Consider the following 25,041-nt stretch of genomic DNA (forward strand, 5'->3'; position numbering starts at 1 on the left):
TGGTACTACAGTAATTATGTGGTAATGTGAGCCCTAAAACCACTGACATATATAATGTTAGTTAACGAAACTTACTTTGAAAATTCAAATAAAAAAAGTCTCAATATATTTAGTGGCAGTGGTCAATGGGAGAACTGTGTTTAGTCGGATTTGGTGGGTCAAGAAAGGGGAATATATATATATATATATAGAAATCATGACTTCGTGATTAAGACATAATTAGAACAATATTATATATATATAGTGATACCCAAAACAATTAGAAAAAGGCATCCATCGGTCGACCCTTCTACTTTTATTTAAAAAGTATACTTATTGCAATGACTGCAAGATGCATAGCAAACCTTATTGAAAAATGAGAAAAGTACATAAGTATAATGAATTAATCCATGGTTACTTAATATTATATAAGAAGGGTCTAATTGTTATCAGCCCAGAACTGCTCCTGGAGATACTCAATAATATTCTTATCAACTTGGAAAGCCTTGGTGAGAACATCAGGATTTATATGAGGATCTGATCCAAACACAGCATTAGCAATAGTGATAACTCCGGGGTTTTGGCTGCTCAGACCAGCAAAAGCAAGAGCATTGTTATCTCCCCTGTTGAACTGGAAATGAATGAGACCAACTGGGAACACAAACATCTCCTTTGTTGAGGATTTTAGTGAAGAGTTTGTTGCTTCCATCTTTTTGGTTGGATGTTACAAAACCGACCTCCAATGCTCGCTCTACGACCACTAGGATTTCGGTAGCTCGGGGATGAGTGTGTGGAGGGTTTAGACCGTACGGTGCAAAGTCAATGCGACCGAGGGAGATTTCCAAAGTGTTAAGCCCTGGAATTTTGTTTACAACCACTGGAGTCACTTTCGACCCAACTGGGTTCGATGTGTTTCCAGGTTTATCAAGCCCAGAGAAGAAGAAATCCCCTGCGTCGGCAAGCTTGGGGTCCTTGTAGAACTTTCCATTCACAAACACTGCTCAACAGAAAATTTTCTACTTAGTATCAAACACCTTTCGACAACCATATTTTAAAATGTATAATGATAATGGAATAGAAATTAAAATGCATGTATAATGCTATAATATATACTTACCGCCCTGTTTGGTATCAAACACATAAATTTCGTAATTATAGAACCATCAAACACATTTCAACAAATACCATAAATAGAAATTCAAGTATATGTTAATATAATATTGTATACGTACAGCCACAGGTTTTGGTGTCATTTAAGGCCACACAGAAGTCCTGAACAGGGTCAGGATCCGAGGCAGAGGCAAAGGAGCAGGCCAAAGCCAAGATGATAGAGGACAAAAGGAGATGAGCACCTTGCACATTTTAGAAAAACTTGTCCAAAATTTATACTTAATTTTTTTTATAGTATAATGTAAGGTGAGGGATGAGAAATCTTTGTGGAAAACATGGCTATTTATAGAGGGGAAATCAGCAAACTAGTCTTTGTATCCTTTGAAGCAGATAGAAGACTTAAAAATCTCTATCCAATGGTTTCCAGTCTCTTAATAAAGGTAGAACCATTCTTCAACCACTACATATATACAAGCATTCTTTATCTTTTTTTTATTTATTTATTTTTTTAATTAATTTCCTCATGACCTTATGCTTTCAGCATTGAAATTTTTGCCACATAGAAATGGTCTTTTTTTTTTTTTTCCTCACGTACTCTCCTTATTCCTTTGATTTTTTGTTGTAATTGTTTGGTTATTTTAACTAGAAGTTGAATGTTATTGAACGACCTCATTGCTATCTCCGCTGTACGTAAATGGTGTGAAATTAAATTTATGTTGACATTATCGCTGTGCCTGCCTTTGATTATTCAGTTGAACAAGTATTTAACTTTATTTGGTGTTTAAAATAAATCAGGACTCCCACAGCCTCAAACCTAAAAGGTGATAGAACGACAACTTCCTTTCATTTGCTCTACCAGTCGGTGTGGCATTTGCCCTCCTTTCTTGATTAATTAGCTTATATAATGTGATTGAATTGTTAGATTAGAAAATTACAAATCATAATTGTAAAGTCATTATTACATAATTTTTTATTTATTTTTATTTTTTTATAAAGGCATTTGATTCTTGTATTACAATCTGGCCCTTGGATGTTAAGGGTTAAGCGGAATATTCATTGGAGTTAAAAAAGAATTCTAATATTTACTCCAAAATACCTTTATGACAATAAGAATTAAACTCCAAAAAAAAGTTTAAAGCCAGCGTTTTTTTAATATTGCATTTATAAATTCTATCTTGCGTAGCACGCAATATATCAGAATTTAGAGCACTAGTGATCATGAAACCCTGAAGGCTGTACCTGTCCGAGTACAGAATTTTCTTCAGCTGGAAATGAATTTAGCATTCATCTTATGTTCATAAAGTCTCTTAAATTATTATTAACAAAAATTATTTCTTTTTTTTTTTGGTTGAAAACTATTACCACATATTATGGTTCGAAATATAAAGTAATTACGAAATAAAAATCATGATTAGTAATTCCAATAAAGACGATACTGATCAATCGCACCCCAAACTGATAGTATGATTACGTTTATTAGTTAGTTTCTTTCAATTTCATCTAAAAAATAAATAAATAAACTCATTTCTACTCCCTTCTACTATATTACGTCTGGAGAAGATCAAGGGATTTAATACTTTTTTAGACTCCAAACTTAAAACAAATATTATACTAATTGATCATTAAAAAAATAAAAAGGTTCAAATATCATACTAATTATATGGAATTTTGTTTCATTATAATTTTCACTTTATCCTATGGCTCAAATTCTACTTGGATGATTATGGTAATTAATGCATGAAAATTAAAGTTTATTAGCTTCAAAATAGAGAAAATAAATTGCTGGCGAAGTAAAGGCCTTGAAGAATACTACTATGAATTCATTAACGAAATTAAAGGACAACAAATTCTCTCTCCCCATTTTCTCCAATGAAAACAAATAGCAATCTCTCAAGCTTGAAGTGATCTTCAAACTCCTTGTCAATGGTGGTTTGATGATTTTGTACTTGTATATTTTTAATTTTTACATCATATAAAGTTTTCAAAATTAGTTTCAAGAGTTAAAAAGAGAAAGAGAGATGATAACAGAGTTTATGATTTAGAGAGACACAGAATAAGAGAGTTTCTGATTTAGAGAGGCAAAAATGATTAACATATTGGATGAAATATTATAACTGAAAAATGAAATTAGATAATGGTATACAATACCGTTCTTCGTATTTTAAAAATGAATCTGAATCCAACAATAGGGAAACACATATTGCAACCCTTATTAAAATGTTAAGCTAACATATAGTTTATGAATTCAATGGCGGCCTCTAATATAATTAGGATCTAATTGTTGTCAACTACTTCTGGAGATAGTCAATGATATTCTTGTCAACTTGGAAGGCCTTGGTGAGCACATCAGGATTAATACGAGGATCTGAATCAAATACAGAGTCAGCAATGGTGAGTACTCCTGCATTTTGTGCTCAGACCGGCGAAGGCTACTGCATTGCTATTTCCCCTGTTGAATTGGAAGTGAATGAGAGCAACTGGGAATACAAATACATCTCCCTTGTTAAGGATTTTCGTAAAGAGGCGGTTATCATCTTGGATGGATGTTACGATCCATGCATTAATTGGATATGAAGGGTGAAGAAAATGTTATCATCTTGATTGGATGTTACAGTCCATGCATTGGAGATGAAGGGTGAATATAATATTCCTTGAAGTATTTTTTTAATTATTATATATAACAATTAGAAGATTAAAGTAGTGCTGTTTGTATGCTCCTCATATCCATAATTACAAGGTCATGGATTATTCATTAGAATTAAAAGAGAAACATATTATCTACTTCAGCTAATATATTTATGAATAAGAATTGCTATTGCAACAACTCTTTTCAATATTGCATTTATATAATTTCTATCTTGCGTTTCAAGCATTACATTAGAATTTAGAGGACTAGCTATCAGCAAACCTTGTAGATTGTGTCTATGAGAGTACAAAATTTTCTTCAGGTGGAAATTAATTCAGCATTCATTTCTATTGACAAAGTCTCTAAAATAATTATCACCAAATTTTCAGGACCCGTCCAAAATTCCTCACCGGAATCCTAGACAAACCCTGATCCCATGGAAGCACTACCGAACCTTCCAATGGAAAATCCGGCAGAACCTCCCCTAAAGGTTGGACTTACCACAAATTTCCTACACTGAAAACACACTTCTATATACACCACCTTATTCCTCCCACATTACTATAATTTGTTTCCACAAATTTACAGCACTCCAAAATAATAACAGGGAATTAATGCAGTATTTAATAAAATGTGTCCAATACAGTTTACAGAGCATTATACAAATAAATATGAAATTAATACAATGTCAAATAAGGAAGCAATACAAGATGAAGAGGAAAAAGGTAGGAAATACTTCTCGGACTTTTGGCAAATGAACTGAGACGCCAAGTTCGCCCCGGACGATCAACGTCTACCAATCCTTGTACCTAGGGGAATGAAATTTAAAAATATGAGATGCTAATCATCTCAGTGAGTAATCCAATCTACTATACAATAATAATAGTAATAATAATTATAGTACAATTGATTAATTAAGAATAAATAAATAAATAATTAATAATTAATTGGAAATAATATTTCTCTCAAAACCCTTACCATTCACTCCGTTGGAAAAATTCCATTTTTAAAATATTTTCGCAAAACCCAATCTTTTATGCCCCAAAAATCAAGGAATAATTAATTTAATAAATAATTAAATAATCCAAATACAAATAAAATGTAATGAAATATAATAAAATAAATTTAGAATACTTGTGTCAAAGAAATATAACATAAAGGAAAAATTCAATATATAATTCATAAAATTTAATTTAGTAAATCAAAATAAACAGTATCAAAAATATAATTTAAATAATTACAACAATCCTGTAAAATAAGTGGTAGAAAAACACTATAATATTCATTTTGAAATATTCAACCAATCTATATAATATTTTTATGGCAAGATGCATTTTAAAAACATTAATTTAAAATAAGTGACCTAAAATATGAATAATTATATTTTAGAAAATACTAATTGGAAATAGATGATAAAACAAATTAAATACATTTAATTTGTATGCTGCTTTAAAACTTTAGGATTTAAAATTTATATCTGAAAAATAATACTTGACGCACCACACTATATACCAGTGATGCCCTATGATACCCAGCGTCCCGAGTACCATCTGGCGGGAGGTTAAAGAGAGAAACTTGCATACGGTCGCTTCGGCATCTCGATAGCACCGCTGCTTAAACCGTCATCCCAGCCATGGAGGGGGCAGCTTATGGCCAATATCAAACTTGCTTGCCCTCGGCCTGATGGCAACTCACGGGAGACATTATAACTTGCGTGCTCATCCACATATACAGTACAGAACACCAGTATTGTATGAGTGTGTTTAAAACAAGTAACCAATTTTATTATTAAAATAAACTAATTTTTTTCAAAATTCACCGTGGGAATTATACCATTTTTCAACTCACCTTCCCACATTTTTCTTTAACATTTCTAGCATAAATCCATCAATAATATATAATTTTTCTCATATCATAAAATCAACTAGATAATATTTCAAGTGCATAAATATATATTTTGAGAGCACCATACTTAAATCAATATTTTTCTTGAAATCTTTACAATCAAATCATACCAAAAATAATATTAAAACCACATGAATTTCATATATAATTTAATTCCACAAATTCTCAATACCATAAAATAATTTCCACAATGCATAAATTTATATAAATGCATTTTTTATTAATCAAAATAAATTCACAAATAAATTCTGTAATAAATCAAATAATATTACTTTTACAATTCCTTTAAATATCAAATTGTCATAAAATCTAGATTTCTATAATTTATCAAAAATCATACATTTCAATTTATTCAAATATGGGCATCAAAATTTAATTCACAATTTATCTAACAATTAACATAAAATAAAAACATTCAAATATTAAAATATCAGAATATAATTAATTTGACTTCCAAAATTAATTTCGAAGGTGGGTCACTCACCTCGAGCATGCAATTAACCCAAGATCCTCCATGGGATCAATTCCATGATGCACATGTGCTCCTAAAACAATAATATTACACAATGTCAAATAAATTAATATTTTATTCAGATAAATAATACCCTGTACCCGGGGGGTTTAACACAAATGTTAACCAAATTTTGTGAGTAATAAACCGAATCAAAGCTTGTGGAAAGAGGATTACGAATCTGGTCTTATTTCCCGGAGATCGAACCCGAGGTGGCGGGAATCTCGCCGGAAAGCTCACGGATTTTAGGCCTTCGATTCTCACAATCCATTAAGAATTGAGGAAAGTGGACACCGAATTTAGGTTCAGAGGGTCGAAATTAGTGGGAAAGGATGGCGGTGCAACTGGAAACGCGCCGGAAAGTCGATTTCCCGACGAGCCGCCATGGTCACCAGAATCCGCCACCGCGGGCGGCGCGTCCGGTGGCCACTAGCCGTGATTTTTGGTGGAAAGGTAGATCGGGGAATGGGTGACTCAACGGGACCGGCAGTGAGGCAAACGGAGGTCGGAATAGAGACAGATCTAGGTTTGAAGTAATCGGCGCCGCCGCGGGAAAAAGTCTCGATCCGGGAGTGTCGGCGGTCAGTTGGCCGGCCGGTTTTCAGGTGGGCTTCAAGCTAGGGTGGCACGTGTACTGTTCTGGTGGCCGGAATTGGGTGAACAGCAGTTGGCCGGTTGGGTTTCTCTCTCTAGCTCTCTCTCTCTCTCCCCTCCCCTCTTTCTCTCTCCTTCGTCAGCTCATGTGTTTTGGCCAAAATAAAAGCCATCTGTGGGTGATACTGTTCACTCACGGGATTGGCTGAAAATACGACACGTGGCACACACTGTTCACTCAAGTAAAAATATATTAAAATATTACGGTATTCAACAAACTTTGCATATCCATAACTTTCAAACCACATGTCTAAATCGGATGTACCACTAGTCTATGAACTCGTATCGACGAGTACTTCACAACATACATGAGTTAAAGCTCAACTTTGCATGAACAAAAAGTCAACTCTGGCACCCCTTGGACAGTTTGGACCTCAACTTGTTTTCCTCATAACTTTCAAACTTTAGCTCCGTTTTTGACATGCTACTAGTCTATGAACTCGTGACAACGTGTACTTTTTAATGGTACCTCGGTCAATGTGAAATTCCATCAGGAACAAAAAGTTAACATTTGACCCCTTCTTGGTCAACGACGGTCAAACCCGATCAGCCTTGGTCAAATTTTAGAAATTTCCGATGTACTTCGGGAAGGGATGTTACAAAATACTCTGGTAGGAAATATTAAAGTAATTACCAAATTCAAATCATGAATTACTATTCCAATAAAGACGGCATTCATCACTCGCACCCTAAAATGATTATACGATCACGTCTTAGTAGTGTCATACATTGTTGGTTTTCTTTCCCTTTTAACTCATCTCTAATCATGTCTAGTACATTATATTTGGAAAATATTAAGGGATTTAACACTTTTTTAGACTCCAAATTTCAACCAAATATGATTCTACTTGACCATTAAAACAATATCATATATATGTATAGTAATACCCAAAACAATTATAGAAAAAGGCATCCATTGGTCAACCCTTCTACTTTTATTGCAATGATTGCAACACACAGCAAACCTTATTAAATGAAAAAAGTACATAAGATAGTGTATTAATCAATGGTTGCTTCATATTATATAATAAGGGTCTAATAATTGTTATCAGCCCAGAACTGCTTCTAGAGACAGTCAATAATATTCTTATCAACTTGGAAAGCCTTGGTGAGAACATCAGGATTGAGACAAGGGTCTGATCCTAACACCGCGTTAGCAATAGTGATAACTCCTGCGTTTTGGCTGCTTAAAGCAGCAAAAGCAACATCATTGTAATCTCCCTGTTGAACTAAAAATGAATGAGACCAATTGGGAACACACAAACACGTCTCCTTTGTTGAGGATTTTAGTGAAAAGTTTGTTGCTTCCATCTTTTTGGTTGGATGTTACAAAACCAACCTCCAATGTTCCCTCTATGACTACAAGCATTTCGGTGCCTCGAGGTTGAGTGTGTGGGGGTTTAGACCATATGGTGCATAGTCAATACGAGCCAAGGATATGGCCAAAGTGTTGAGTCCTGGTGTTTTGTCAACGTTGAGTTGAGTTACGTTTGAGCCAAGTGGGTTAGATGTGTCCTTGGGCTTATCAAGCCTCGAAAAGAAGAAACCGTTGGCCGTGACATCCTTGGGGTTCTTGCAGAAATTTCCATTCACGAACACTGCTCAAAGGAGAAACTTTTATTAGTTTAGGAATTAATACTATACTATATATACTATAAAATTAAATATAGGTAAAGGAAAATAAAAAAGGTAAACATACAAGTAGGTTCAATGTCAAAGTCTTTGACTGCAACATAGAAGTTCTGCAGAGGGCTGGGATCAGAGGCAGAGGCAAAGGAGGATGCCAAGCCAAGACTAGTTAAGGAACTAGTCTCTGTATTTTCTCTGCACGAAATACGTAGAAAACTTGGACAATTTTCCACTGCTTATTTATTTACTGTTTATCTTAATCGAGGAAAAAATGTTCTTCAACCATTAAAAGAACAAGTAAAACTTATTTAATTTTTACTTCATTGTATCTCGAATTAAATGGTCCTTTTTTTTTATTATTTTTATTAATTCATGTCTTAAAGATTGCAACTTAATTCCCTTTTACTATATATGATTTAAGCTAAATATTAATTTGTTTGTTTTCTACTAAAAACTTCATTTTTAATTAAAAACTTCATTTTTATTAACTAGGGCACCTTTCAGTACCATGTCAAAGTCCCATATTGGTTTTGCTCAGCCGGTAATTCATGCTGAAATTTTTAAGTTGAAATAATTGTCACAACTGCTGTACATGTTCTGATCAATTCAAGTACAATTCTATAAAGATATCCCTTATGGCAGGGAAAGCAATTGAAGTGTCTTTTTTTTTTTTTTTTGAGAAGCAATTGAGATCGGTCGCTTAGTAAAATAATGATTAAATACCTTATGTTTTGGGGCCGGCACCCGGCTGTTAATTTTATTAATGCTGGACAGAAATACCTTTGGTTGTTTCTTCTCTAGAGAAGATCTTCATCAATTTGCCCACTTCTTTAATAAGTAATTTAACTAACAATATGATTTATTATACTCTTTTGAGAAAAAATAATAAATATGCTTATATTTTTAAAGCGTCATTCAATTCTTATGATGAAATTGGCAGAAGCATTAAATTATTCCATCTTAAAAATTAATTTAGCATTATAACGTTTTTTGAATTAGTTGATATAAAAGAATGTGAAATTTGACAAATAATCAGATGAATACTTTTTATTGGTAATTTCTTTATATAAAGATTGCTTGTTAAGTATTAAACTGATATATGGGGCATATTAATTTTCCTCTCACATAAATTTCTGGACTGTCCAATATCGACAATGCATGCATTTCTAATATCTAACAAAGAAGCCATTGAAAAGAAGGAAAAAAATAAATTAAAAAAAATAGTAATTTACCCATTAAAGAGTTCTCTCATATTCAATATGATATTAGAGGCACTAATTAATTTTTAAACTTTCTACATGATGTAGCTATTTATTAATTAAGTCTGTCACAATATGGTGGATATATAGTCGGTGGAAATAATTGGAAATTTGGAATTCAACAAATAGACTATTGTTATGAATTCTAAGAACAAAATTCAAGAACCTAAATCTAAAAATTAACATAGAAACTTATCGAGGTTCGGTCGAAATCAACCTACGTTCTCGTGCTTGAATGTGAAGCTTCTGCACTAAATAAAGTTGAATATGTTTACAAGGTCTAATTCATATCAACAATGGTGATCTCACATAAAAAAAATAATAATAATAATAAAATAAAATCCAAAAAACCAATCCCAAAGCCCCAAATACACCCTCGCTCAATGGTTTCCCCAAAGAAACCATTCAGTGTCACATAAACACAAAGCGATGGACAACATAAAAGAACTTTGGAATTTCTCTCTCTAAAACTGATCTGAAATTTTCTCACTCTGGAAGTAGAAGACAACCACCACTCTGTTTTGATTCTTGAAGAAGACCCGTGCATGGCTTGTGGACTCCCTCTCTCAAAACACATTGTTTGTGATGTGGCATCAAATCTGTTTCAACAGACTAAAACCAAAATGACATAGTATCTTTTAAGTGAACCCAGTGGTTCTGCTGATGTGGCAATACCATTGTTATATTACGAGCTTCCATAAACGACGCTGTTCTGCTAAAACCAGATAAACCATCAAACAGCAGCTTGTTCAAATATAAACTTGACTTTTTAGTTTATTTTTTTATTATTTTGTGGGCCTTGATTACTTATGGTCCAAGTTTTAGAAACTTCTTTTATGGTAATTTTATGATGTTTTATGTAGGTAGGGTTAATTATTAGTATAAATATTGTTATGTTTTTTTTTTTTTTTCTTGTGTGTGCTGAAAGCCAAAAACGGTTGAGAACCATTGAATAAACTAGTAGCAATTTTTTTCCTTTTCTTCTGGTGTTTGCATTAGGGGTGGGCAAAATCCAATCCAACCCGTTCAACCTGCCTAATCCAATCCATTTTTAACGGTTTGGATTGGATTTTTACATCAATTGGATTGGATTGGGTTCAAAATATTATAAATTGTATGGATTGGATTGGTTATGGATTGGAAATATAAATCCAATCCAATCCAAATAATATATTATATAACTAAAAAATTATATATTTTTTATTTTTTTTATTTTTATATATTAATTTTAGTATTTTTTTTCATTTTTATATATTAATTTTTAAATTTTTTTCCATTTTTATATATTGATTTTTAATATATATATATATATATATGTATATTTTTTTTTCTTTTACATCCTCATATCCCAAATCCCAAATCAAATTATAAATTATAATCCTAAACTAAACATTTACCTTTGTTACCGCATGCCACCAGTCCATCACTATCACCATAATATATATATATATATATATTTACATTCCCATCATATATATATATATAAATGTTTAAATATAATTTATTGCTAATTTTATTGTTTTGATCTTTGTAGAGCTTACAGAATCAACTAAAATTAGTGAATCTGTTAACGTTGATTGACTTATGATTTACCAAAATTTTAAGATAAAAAAAAAAGGAATTATGCATTGATTCTTGAGTGAATGAATTTTGACAAATGTATTATTTTACATTATTTTTTTTTAACAATTTTAATTTGATTTTATAGTAGTGAGATGATAACATTAATGTTTGCTATTTAAAAAGTGTATGATGTGTATCATTTGCTACATTTTCTTCTTTATTTTCCATTGTAGACTATGTTGTATTATTCTAATTGTACTTTATGTTTGGATAATTATAATTTATTATTTATATTTTAAATTTGAAAATTTTTTTATTTGTATTATATATTTATAAATTAGTAAGTTTTAAACCGATCAACCAATCCAAACCAAACCGATCATAAATGGTTTCGTTTGGTTTGAATTTAATGCTTTAATGGTTTGGTTTTGATTGTAAATTAGAAAAACCGATATGTATGGATTGGATTGTATTTCGGTCCAAAACCAAACCAACCCAATCCATGCCCACCCCTAGTTTGCATTATGTTTTGCTGCTCTGTTTTTATTTTTTGCTTCTGGTTTTTGTTTTCATCTAACAAAGTGGTATCAAAGCTGGTATCGCATGAACGGTAGCATAAACAGTGCATGCATGAACAATCTGCATGAACAGTCACGTGAACAGTATCCGTGATAAAAAAAGAAAGACCAATAATGGTATGGTTCCCTTCCAAGTTCCAACACTCAACAAGAATAACTATGATAATTAAAGTATCAAGATCAAGGCTTTGCTTGGCACCCAAGACGTGTGGGATGTAGTGGAGAAAGGCTACATCGAATCAGAGAATGAAGGTGGTCTAACTAAAAACCAAAGAGACAATTTGAGAGACTCAAAAAAGAAAGACAAGAAGGTTCTCTATCTAATCTATCAAGGATTGGATGATGATGCGTTTGAGAAGATCTCAAAAGCCAAGTCAGCTAAAGAAGCATAGGAGAAGCTTCAAATCTCCTACAAGGAAGCCAATCTAGTCAAGAAGGTGTGGCTTCAAAGCTTGAGAGCTGAGTTTGAAATGCTGCATATGAAGGAAGGAGAAGTCATATCAGATTATTTTTCTAGAGTCTTGATGGTGACCAATCAATTAAAAAGGAAAGGTGAAAAATTGAATGATGTAAAGATCATGGAGAAAATTCTTAGATTATTAGATTCAAAGTTTGATCATATTGTTGCCATTATCGAAGGAACAAAAGACTTGGAAGCTATGTCATTGGAGCAGCTATTAGGTTCGTTGCGAGCTTATGAAGAAAAGAAAAAGAAGAAGGAAGGAATAGTGGAACAATTGTTCAAGACTCGAATTGATGCAACTAAAGAGGAAACCTACAGCGGTCACAATGATCGAAGCCAATAAGGACAAGGCCGTGCCTGATGCGAATCTGCCCGAGATCGTTCAACCGACAACCTGCTGGGGTGCTGATCCCATACAGATGAAGGTGGGACCAATCACTAGAGCACAAGCCAAGAATTTCAAGGATAACCTTGATGTGCTTATTCAAAGGATAAATCATAATCAAGAAGGAATGATCATGACCAAAGAACCAAGACCTGTTTTGCTGATACAAGCGCTGGAGATTGGCACGGACCCAAGTGATGGCTTTGGTACATTTTTGGAGTCCGGGAAGCATGAAATGGTTCCAATGCTTTATGGGTTCAATACATATGCCTAAGAGGTCATGGAATCAAGTTAAATCAGCCTCAAATGCAATCAAAAAGGGCTTGTACGGACAGCTTCAACAATTTGGCCGAATTTGCTGTATTGCTTGCTGGCTTTACTGTATTTTACTATATTAGCCTTTTCTTATTTTTCCAAGCATGGGAAACGTGTGGGACTTCATATTCAACTTATTTGGAATCCTACAAAGCATCTAGAAGCTGATTTGGAGCTCAAAGAGGTCAAAGATTGATCAAAGTCAACTTGATCAAAAGGCTAGCATTTTTAGTTTCCTAATTTGTTTTAGGAAACTACCATTACTTTTTGGCTTTTATTTATTTATTTTCTGGACAAATAACTTTAGGAAGGTTTTTATTTTATTGTTTCCATTGTAAATTAATTAATTCCTAATTTAATATAAAGGAATTAATTAATCAAACTTAGATTAGGAAAGGAAGTATAGTTTCGGCCAACTAGGTTTCTTTATGTGTGGTGGCCAGTTTTCTTTATGTTCTAGGGTTTTTTAAGTTGTCTTTTCAAAGCCTATTTAAAGGCTTAGTTATCAATAAGAATTAACTTTGATTTGCTAAAGAAAATACTTGTGAGATTAATTATCTCTTTGTTCTTTGAGAACACCTAAAACACCATTAGAGAATTGGTTGTTTTAGCTTGACTTATCAATAGGTTTTCCATCCCCTATTGTGGCGTCTACATTATACCAAGGTTTCTAACCACAGGTTGGTTAGGGGTTGAGGTCCATTCCATTAGAACTTGAACTTAATATAATATGGGTTTAGGAGCACGTCGTCCTAGGTTCGTATCAGTGCCCGAGGATATGGCCGCAGGCAAAAACCTGGATGGGGTTGGAAGTTTGGTCATGATCACAATAGCAACTTTCAAAGAGGAAGAGGATCAATAAGGGGCCATGGGAGAGGTTTTTCAGTACCAAGGTATGATAATAAGTCCCATGTAAAGTGTTACAAATGTGGAAAATTTGGTCATTATGCTTTCGAATGTAGAAACTTTGGCTACAATAAGATTGAAAAGAAGGTGAACTATGTTGAAGAAAGAAGTCAAGAAGATGGTACCTTGCTGTTGGCTTACAAAGATAAGGAAAGAAGTGAAGACAATACATGGTATTTAGACACCGGTGCAAGCAATCACATGTGTGGAAGAAGAGGCATCTTTGTGGAGCTTGATGAATCTGTAAGAGGCAATGTATCTTTTGGGGAAGAGTCCAAAGTAGCAATAAAAGGAAAAGGTAGCATCCTTATTCGGTTAAAGAGTGGAAAACGCCACTTCATATCAAATGTATATTATGTGCTGAGTATGAAGAGCAACATCTTGAGTCTTGGACAGCTTTTGGAAAAAGGTTATGATATTCATCTAAGAGACAACCATCTTTGTATAAGGGACAATGCAAGCAACTTAATTACCAAGGTGCCGATGTCAAGAAATAAGATGTTCACATTCAACATTCAAAATGATGCTTCCAAGTGTCTCAAGGCTTGCTACAAAGATGGGTATTGGCTTTGGCATCTTAGATTCGAGCATTTAAATTTTAGAGGCTTAGGTTGCTGTCCAAAAGGGAGATGGTGAGAGGACTACCTAGTATTCACAATCCGAATCATGTATGCGAAGGGTGCTTACTTGGAAAACAATTCAAGAAAAGTTTTCCAAAGGAGACAAATTTAAAGGCTCGAAGGCCATTGGAGCTCATTCACACGGATATGTGTGGTCCTTTGAAGCCAAGCTCACTTGGTAAGAGTAACTATTTTCTTCTTTTTATTGATGATTTTTCAAGAAAGATATGGGTGTATTTTTTAAAGGAAAAATCAGAGGTGTTTGAAAACGTTAAGAAGTTTAAAGCTCTTGTTGAGAAGGAAAGTGGCCTTTTGATAAAATCCATGAGATCTGACCGTGGAGGAGAGTTTACATCAAATGAATTCCAAAAATATTATGAAGATCATGGAATTCGAAGGTTTCTAACAGTGCTAAGATCCCCCCAACAGAACGGTGTGGTAGAAAGGAAAAATAGAACAATCCTAGATATGGTGAGAAGCATGCTTAAAAGCACGAGGTTGCCGAAGGAGTTTGGGCAGAGGCAGTTGCATATGCTGTTTACCTATCTAACTGACCTCCAACAAGAAGTGTGTGGGGAAAAACACCTCAAGAAACTTGGAGTGGAAGGAAGCAAGGTATTTCACACTTAAGAGTGTTTGGAAGCATAGCTCATGCACGTGTACCTGATGAGAAAAGAAGCAAATCGATGATAAAAGTGAGAAGTATGTGTGAGATCCCACATCGGTTGGAAAGGAGAACGAAGCATGCCTTAAAAGAGGGTGTGGATACCTTTCCCTTGTGACGCGTTTTGAAAAAACCGTGCGGGCTGGGCCCAAAGCGGACAATATCGCATACGGGTGGATTGGGTTATTACAAATGGTATCAGAGCCAGTACCCGGATCGGTGTGCCAGCGAGGACGCTGGGCTCCAAGGGGGGAGGATTGTGAGATCCCACATCGGTTGGAAAGGGGAACAAAGCATGCCTTAAAAGAGGGTGTGGATACCTTTCCCTTGCGACGCGTTTTGACAAAACCATCCGGGCTGGGCCCAAAGCGAACAATATCGCATGCGGGTCGACTGGGCTGTTACATATGTCTTCATCGGCTATGATATAAACTCTAAAGGGTACAAGCTCTACAATCCTAAAAGTGGGAAAACAATAATCAGCCGGGATGTTATATTTAATGAAGAAGAATAGTGTAATTGGGAATCACATGATGAAAGCTATAATTTTTTCCCATATCTTGAAGAGGAAGAAGCAGAACAGTCAGGAGTGGAGCTAATGAGAGAGGAGGCGATCACCCCACCAACTTCACCAACCGCAGGTCTTCAAGAAGGTGGAAGTTCAAGTGAAACGACCCCACGGTTTACAAGTTTACGAGAGATATATGAGGTAACTGAAAACCAAGATGATCTCACTTTGTTTTGTTTATTTGCTGATTGTGAACCCGTGAACTTCCAAGAGGCAATGGAAGATAAGAATTGGAAATGGATGAGGAGATAAAAGTAATCAAGAAGAAAGAAACATGGGAACCAGCTTTACTTCCACAAGGATCCAAGGCTATTGGCGTGAAGTGGGTGTATAAAGCCAAGAAGAATGCCAAAGGAAAGATTGAAAGGTACAAGGCAAGATTACTAGCAAAAGGCTATAGTCAAAGAGCTGGAATAGACTATGATGAAGTATTTACTCCCGTTGCTCAACTAGAAATGGTAAGATTGATTATTTCTTTAGCAGCTCAACATGGTTAGAAGATACATCAAATGGATGTAAAATCTGCCTTTCTAAATGTGTAACATCCCATCCCAAAATATGTTAGAAATTTCTCAAGTTGACCAGATTTGATTGGGTTTGACCATCGTTGATCGAAAAGGGTCAAACTTTGACTTTTTGACTTGGCAAGAATTCTAGGTTGACCGAGATACCTTGCAAAGTACATGTCATCCCAAGTTCATAGACTAGTAGCACGTTGAAATCGGAGCTACTGTTTGAAAGTTATGAGCAAAACAAGTTGAGGTCCAAATTGTCCAAGGGATGCCAAAGTTGACTTTTTGTTCATCCAAAGTTGATCTTTAAATGATGCATGGTTGTGAAGTACTCATCGATACGAGTTCATAGACTAGCGGCACGTCCGATTTGGACATGTGGTTTGAAAGTTACAGACCTGTGAAGTTTTTCCGAGATAACATTTACTATTCATGGATCTGTATGTGTGTGAATAGTGATTCCACATGTTACAAAAGTGGATCCACCCGTGAGTGCACAATGTCACCCAGGGACATTTTGACTGGTTAAGAAGGGGAGGGAGGAGAGAGAAGGAGAAGGAGGAGAGAGAAAGAGGATAGAGAAAGAGAGAGAAAAAGGGAAAGGACCGGCCAACCGCCGTTCACCCATTTTCGGCCACCAGAACAGTACATGCACTTGACCACCGTGACCCACCCATCAAAACCGACCAGCCAGCCAAAAATCACGGCCAGATCGCTGGCGACGTATCTGGATCGGGGTGTTTTCTGGCGAGCGGCCTGTTTCATTCTATGGCTTATTTCTCCTAAACCAGACCTCCATTTGCCTCACTGCCGGTCCCGTTGAATCATCCATTACCCGATCTACCTTCCCACCAAAAATCATGACCAGTGGCCACCGGACGCGCCGCCGGCAATGACGGGCTCTGGTAACCACGGTGGCTCGTCGGGAAATCGATTTCCGGCGAGTTCCCTGTTGTACCGCCTATCTTCTCCCACTAATTCTGACCGCTTGAACCCAAATCCGGTGTCCACTTTCCTCAATTCTTAACGGATTGTGAGAATCGAAGGCCTAAAATCCAAGAGCTTTCCGACAAGATTCCGACCACCACGGGTCCGACCCTCGGGAAATAAGACCATATTCGTAATCCTCGCTTCACAAGCATTGATTCGGTATATCATTCATAAATTTTGGTTGTTGTTTGTGTTCGCTCCCCCAAATACCGGGTATTATTTATCCGAATAAAATATTAATTTATTTAATCCTGTGTAATATTGTTATTCTAGGAGCAAGTGTGAATCGTAGAATTGATCTTATGGAGGATCTTGGCTGGATTGCATGCTCGAGGTGAGTGACCCACCTTCAAAATTATTTTGGGATGTTAAAATATATATATTTTGTGTTAATTGGTTATTTGAAGAATATGTTTTATGTGTTGAATATTTAGTAAATTTATATTTGGAATTTTGATGCCAAAATTGAATGAATTTTAATTATTTGTGCATCAAGAAATATTTTGATTTCAAGAATTTTATGGATATGAAATTTTGTTAATAATTGTTAAATTTTATTGTTGGAATATTGTGTAATTAGAAATGCTTTTATGTGAATTTTAATATATGTTTAATATTTGAAGAAATTTCCATTTAAGTTTACAATGCCAATTTATGATGGTTTTAATATATGTGTTGTTGCCAAAAATGTATTTGAGATTTTAAAGGAATTATGGTTTAAGGTTTTTAATTAATTATTGTTGAGTTTGATGTTGATTTTATAATGCATAACAAATGTGTTTACATTATTTTAAGAATATATGAATTTCATGTGGTTTTAATATTATTTTTGGCATGATTTGATTTTAAAGCTTTCAAGAAAAATATTGGTTTAAGTTATGGTGCTTTCAAAATATATATTTTTGCACTTGAAATATTATATGGTGGATTTTATGGTATGGGAAAAATTATATATTATCGATGAATTTATGCTGGTGATATTTAAGAAAAATGTGGCATTGTGAATTTGAAACATGGTATACTTTCCATGGTGAATTTTGGAAAATTTGGGTATTTTAATAATAAACTTGGTTATTTATTTTAGACGCACTCATACAGTACTGGTGTTCTGTATTGTATATGTGGATGAGTGCGCAAGTTGTAATGTCTCCCGTGAGTTGCCATTGGACGGAGGGCAGGCAAGTTCTATCTGGCGCACATAAGCCGCCCACTTCCATGGCCGGGATGACGGTTTAAGCAACGGCGTTGTCGGGACGCCGAAGTGACCATATACAAGTTTCTCTCTTTCACCTCAAGCCGGACGATGCTATATTGATTGTCTGCTTGTATGTAGATGACTTAATATTCACGAGCAGCAATTCAAGTATGTTTGCCGAGTTTAAGGAGGAGATGACGAGAGAGTTTGAGATGACCAATATTGGGCTCATGTCTTACTATATTGGCATTGAACTAAAGCAAAGAGGTGAAGGCATTCTAATTACTCAAGAAGGGTATGCTAAGGAGGTATTTAAGAAGTTTAAGATGGATGATGCAAATCCGATTGGCACACCAATGGAATGTGGAGTCAAGTTATCAAAGCATGAGGAAGGAGAAAAAATGGATCCAACATTTTTTAAGAGCTTGTTTGGAAGCTTAAGATATTTGACGTGTACAAGGCCGAACATTCTCTATGCAATAGGAGTTATAAGTCGTTACATGGAAAATCTAACAACTCATTTGAAGGTTGCAAAAAGAATTCTTAGATACCTAAAAGGTACAACAAGTTTTGGTTTGTATTATTTAACTTCCAATGATTACAAGCTTGTTGGATATAGTGACAGTGATTGGGGTGGAGACATTGATGATCGTAAAAGCACAAGTGGCTTTGTGTTTTATTTGGGAGATACGGCTTTTACATGGATGTTAGAGAAGTAGTAAATTGTTACTCTTTCAACATGTGAAGCGGAGTATGTAGCTACCACCTCATGTGTTTGTAATGCAATTTGGCTCGAAACTTGTTAAGGAAGCTGGGTTGTCCACAAGAAGAACCAACCAAGATATATGTGGATAATAAATCAACAATTGCCTTGTCCAGGAATCCTGTTTTTCATGATCGAAGTAAACATAGTGATACACGTTATCATTATATTAAAGAGTGCATTGTCAAAGGAGATTACAGCTGGAGTATGTGAAGTCTCAAGATCAAGTAGCTGATATTTTTACCAAACCTCTCAAGCATGAAGTCTTTGTTAAATTGAGAAGTCTCATAGGAATAACTAATCAAGTTTCAGGGGGAGTATTGAAATATAAACTTGATTTTTTATTTATATTATTATTATTATTATTTTGTGGGCCTTGATTATCTAGGGTCCAAGTTTTCTTAGAATCCAAGTTTTAGAAACTTCTTTTATGGTAATTTTATGATGTTTTATGTAGGTAGGTTTAACTATTAGTATAAATATTGTTATGTTTTTTTTCTTGTGTGTGCTGAAAGCCAAAAACGATTGAGAACCATTGAATAAACTAGTAGCAATTTTTTTCCCATTCTTCTGGTGTTTGCATTCTGTTTTACTACTCTGTTTTTATTTTTTACTTCTGGTTTTTGTTTTCATCCAACACTGCTTGTATTCTTCTTTATTCTTTCACAATTTCAAGCCGGTAAACATACTTTTACGTACAGGAGGTTTTGAAGATTAAATCCTCACAACTATTTATATGAGAGGATCTTATCCATAGCCAAGTGTTAATTTACTATATATCATTAATTTGCTACTACTGTGACCTACATCCATTGACTATATATATATATATATGTAAAATATTAAGGAAACTTTATCTTAGAAAATTCAAACAAGAATCCTAATTTATTCAATGGCATAGGAAAGATACAGAGACAGAGAGAGAGAGAGAGAGAGAGAGAGAGAGAGAGAAATACGTTACAGTCAGACGGCATTCACAATCACAACAGCCTTATCTTTATTTTATAATTGACTTTTCTACTAAAGCGACAGGAAAAGCATATCATACATTATTCTTTATAACCTATAAAGGTATAGGTATAAATTATTGATGATCAAGAGGCTGCTTCATCTATGATAATGGGTCTAATTGTTATTATCAACCCAGAACTGCTTCTGGAGATAATCAATCACATTCTTGTCAACTTGGAAAGCCTTGGTAAGAACATCATGATTGATATGAGGGTCTGATCCAAACACAGCCTTAGCAATGGTAATCACTCCTGGGTTCTGGTTGCTGAGAGTAGCAAATGCGGCAGTATTCTTATGTCCCCTGTTGATCCATCATTCTTCATCACATCTAGAGCTGCAAAATAACAAGAGCTAAATATTGTTCCAATTTAGAAAATTTTTCCTAGCAGAGTTCGATAAAATTTTCCCACTAATGTTTGGATGACTAGATTTTGTTACCTGTTGATGTTGCGACAACAGCATCCCTTCCAGAGGTTTTCACCGAAAAAAGATAGTCTCGTCTCATAATTTGGATATGTAGCATAGAAATCAGAATGTGCCATGTATATGTAATTTTGTGCCATTTTCCCAACTCCAGAGTTGGGATCAAGAATTACACCAATGCGTACCACTTTCTGTGATCCTACTACACTACTAGGTCCATTTTCAAAAGCAACACTACAACAGTCGCTTGTGATCCCCAATAGTAAGACGATGAACATACAAAGATTGGCCATTTGGAGAAGGCCCAAAATAAAGAGAGAAATTGTATGTAGATGGCTATCTAGATTAATTGTTTGTATAAATTAGTATGTTGGTTTGTTTTATGCATATTATATATATAAACATTGTCTATCTATATGAGCAGTGAAAAATTTGTATATATATATATTGCATCAGCCAGTGGTCAACGTGTACAGTAACTTCAAGGAAAGGCTCGCGCGGTGTAGAGGAAGGAAAATTAGACTGGATTCTCTTCTTCCACTACAAGAAATTTAGCTTTTATCGACAAAAGAAAATTGTCGGCAAAAATATAAAATTCGTCGGTAAATGTTTTACCGACGAAAATAAATTCATTAGCAATTTCATCGCCTATGCCTCGTCTGCAATTGTATTTACCGACAAATTTTTAATTTTTGCCGGATAGATCTTTTGCCGACAAAAATTTAGTTTTCTAGCAAAAAATTATTCCTAACGAATCTAAAATCATCGATATAAGATTTTGGTGACAAAATAGAGCATATGGAAAACTTGTGAAAATATAACTAGTGACGAAATTATTTGTTGGCAAATCTTTTAGCGACGGAGTATATTGCGTCAGTAAATATAGTGACGAAGTATATTTTATCGGCAAAGATGATTTTAGCGACAAAGTATTAATTTCGTCAGTAAAGACTTATAAACACATAAAAACATATATATATATATACATATATATAAAATATTGATTTCCTCTCTATGAAAGGTTGTTTCTATAAATATATGTAATTGTGTAAAACTTTAAAATAATAGAGTTTATAGGGAAGTAATAAATTAAGTAATAGACTATGGAATTTTCACTTAAGCTGGATTAATCTAGCAAGGGCATGTGAGTGATCAATCAGTAGGACAAATAGACCATTGCATTAGTGCCAACTCATCAAAAGATTAGCCTAAAACAAGTGGCATTTTGTCTGTTCTTGCCTATTTTTTAGCAACATTACTTTCAGCTAGAATACTACAAATATCTAATGATCAAACAGATTCAACTCAAAAAGCCAATTCAAACAAGCGAGAGTTTGCATCCCAAAAAGTTCGGCTTAAAACTACAAGAAGTTTCAGCAACACAAAAGGAAATAAAACAGGTTTTAATATATTTTGGATTGAAACAAAGCTTCTTCATGCTATTTCACTTTGGATTCAACTAGCTCTTCATGAAAAATGGCTACTGAAGCTGATATTGTAGAAGCTATATATCATTTGACCATCTACATGTACAGGTATTTTGAATAAAGTCAATATATCAAACAATATCAGTAACTAGACAAAGAGGATAAAGACAGAGAACCTTAGTATCTGGGAGCAAAAAAAGACACGGTAAACAGACAAAAAGAGAGGGGAAAAAAAAATGACAGAAAGCAATAGTTTACAAGGTTTATGAAATGTACCATTATAGAAGAATCCATGACCTACATCACATAGACCACCAAGATCAACCCCATCAGGTATAGGTTTATCAAATCTCACACCTACTTTCGACAATCTTATAAATTCTTCTGCATTTTTCTTTTCCTCTTTCCTTTTTTGTGATTGTTAATTTTCTTCTCTATCATATCTTTTTTTTTGTTTCTTTTTCATATTCCCTAAGATTCTTGCTATTTTACTCTGAGTTCCCTATACATATAACGCTTTTAGATGCCCATGTATAATTAAATAAATAAAATTAATATTTATATATACACACACACACACGTGCGCTTCACAACCAAATTTTCAACCATTCAATTACCTATTCATCAACTAAGATATTCTCAAATTCACCAAAAGAAGAAATTCATCAAGAAAAATAAAAATAAAAATTAAGCAATTCTCTAGATAATTAAATTCTACCCCATGAACATTTTAAAAACATTCACATATTTTTATGAATTCATTCACATTTCCTGATATATCTCTGACCCTGCAAAGTCATTCAAATAGAAATATTGACTTCCAATACACAATGCATAACAGATATACTATCAGAACTTAAATTGTAAATCAAACACGAACCTGTAGGACCAGAAAGCAAAATACGCAGGTTCACGGTAGTAAGTTCTGACGTATACTTTGCATGTTCTTTATGTTTCAGGTGTATAAAGAAGCTGGAATCATCACAATTTTTGTATTTTCATTGTAATATAAGGTGGAAAATAAGACCACATATTATTGATATACAACATGGGAGATGAATACAGTAATTAAGGCCATAACAAAAATAAATGAGAAAGTAAAAGTATGAAAAGGCCGACATTAACAATAGCTTACAAGAAATAATAATATGAAGTTTGTAACAAGATAAAGGCAACTACCAAGCTCCACCTACACTCTAGTTTCTTTCTTTATGCCCAATCCAGAACCAAATTGCTATACAAACTATGATATAAAATTGGTTATTCAAATCCTTCTAAAATTTCCTGCCCCTAGAAATACAATTTATGATCAAAGAACACCATACAATTATGCAATAAATAAGAAAAGAAAGCAAGTCATCACTCATCAATGCAGAACCATGAACTTAGAATCTGAATTGCAGCTTTTGTGTGAACCATTAGTAAAATTGGGTGCTGAAATATCAATATTTGTATTCTGCAACCACAGGAAAACACTTGGCTCAAGCAAGAAAATGAAAAACCCAGACATTGAAATTGATCAAATAAAAATAAGCAAAACTAACCTGCCTAGACTATGACAAAAGCCTACACCAAGGCATCTCAACACTCTTCGGATAGAACCCCCAAGGGAGAGAACCCTTCACTTATCCACCACAAGCGAAGACCCTCCAAGAAATCACCCAAAAAAAAAAAAAAAACCCAAAACAAGAAATTTATGAACCACCGCTTCAGAAAACCCCAAATTCCCCCCCTCTCCCTTTAAAAAAAAAAATGCAAAAAATGAGATCTTCTCCATGATTCAATCCCTGTTCAAACCCACGCATGATTCCAACCAAAAGACACGATAAATCCCCCTTCCCATCCCTCCCTCCCTTTTTATTAAAAAAATTCATAGTTCTCTGTTTGATTTATAAGAAAATGAAAGAAAGAACAGCATTCAAATACAAAAAGCTATAAAAAAGGGGGCATAATACTTACTAGTTTTCCTCCATTTCCTGCTAAACCAAACAGATAATCGTTATGAGAAACATAGCTATAGAAACCCAAAATTAAATGTGCATATATATATATACATATATAAATAAAAATTTAAAAAAAAAAACTTGCCAGGAGAACACTTACCTTCAACGATCGAAGTTACAACAGCAACCGCCTAAGACGCTATCTCTGTCGTCTTCCCAGAACTTACTCCATCACCGACGATCAGAACATCAAAGAGACATTCGAAGAGATTCAAAGTGAAATTCAAAGAAGAAAATGGGTTTGCTTCAACCTTTGGAGAGCAGAGACCAGCCGATTTAATTCAACCTAGGTTTCAACAGAAGAAAGTGGGTTTACGGTGGAAAATGATTTTGACAAAAAGGAAAAAAAAAAAAAGAAAGGAGAAGCAACGGAGATGGAGAGAAAAATAATGGTTTAGATAGCCTCATTAATGTGTTTTAATTTATTTTTCCAAGTTAGGACTGGTGGGATTGTGAGGCGGGATCGGTTAGGGGGAAAATTTTTTTCTATTGCCGATGAATTTTAATTTTCATCGGTAAATAGCTATATTTTTGCACATAAAAATAAGAAATCATCTGTAAAAGCTAGTCCAATACCGGCAAAACTGTTTTATCATGGTAAAAATATAGCATATTCCGACAATTTTAATTTTTCGTCACCAAAAGTATAGTTTTTGCCAAGAAATGTTTTATTTGTCGGTAAATGTTTCTTTGGTGACTATATTTTTTTTTGTCAGTAAAAATTTCATCGCTAAAGGTACATTTACTTGTACTGTTCTCCATTTGTATCGTTTTCTTTCCTTAAAACAGACGTCCAACCATAAAAATTCTGCACGAAGAAATTTAATAGCGACAGGTAGATTAATTTATTTCTTTTTTTTATATTCAATACCATTTGTTATTTATTCAATAGGGAAACAAATATACGGATCCTTATTAAAATGTAGAAGTTTACATATAAATTATGAATTCATTGGCTGCTTCATATAATATAAATTAGGGT

At 34.2% G+C, this 25,041-nt stretch overlaps 1 protein-coding gene and 2 pseudogenes across 1 annotated transcript; 1 reads left to right on the forward strand and 2 right to left on the reverse strand.

Moving 5' to 3' along the window:
* Nucleotides 1-349: 349 nt before the first annotated feature.
* LOC107404346 (germin-like protein subfamily 1 member 16) lies at nt 350-2,031 on the reverse strand (annotated as a pseudogene).
* A 1,346-nt stretch (nt 2,032-3,377) lies between these two features.
* On the reverse strand, nt 3,378-8,387 carry LOC107404345 (germin-like protein subfamily 1 member 14; annotated as a pseudogene).
* Nucleotides 8,388-13,777: 5,390 nt separating this feature from the next.
* LOC132799711 (uncharacterized) lies at nt 13,778-15,133 on the forward strand. Its single transcript, XM_060812167.1, has 3 exons — nt 13,778-13,782; nt 13,940-14,443; nt 14,725-15,133. The coding sequence occupies exons 1-3, from the start codon at nt 13,778-13,780 to the stop codon at nt 15,131-15,133; spliced, it is 918 nt and encodes a 305-aa protein (XP_060668150.1).
* Nucleotides 15,134-25,041: the final 9,908 nt, after the last annotated feature.

Source organism: Ziziphus jujuba, chromosome 10, assembly GCF_031755915.1.
Source record: "Ziziphus jujuba cultivar Dongzao chromosome 10, ASM3175591v1".
Classification (NCBI taxonomy): Eukaryota; Viridiplantae; Streptophyta; class Magnoliopsida; order Rosales; family Rhamnaceae; genus Ziziphus; species Ziziphus jujuba.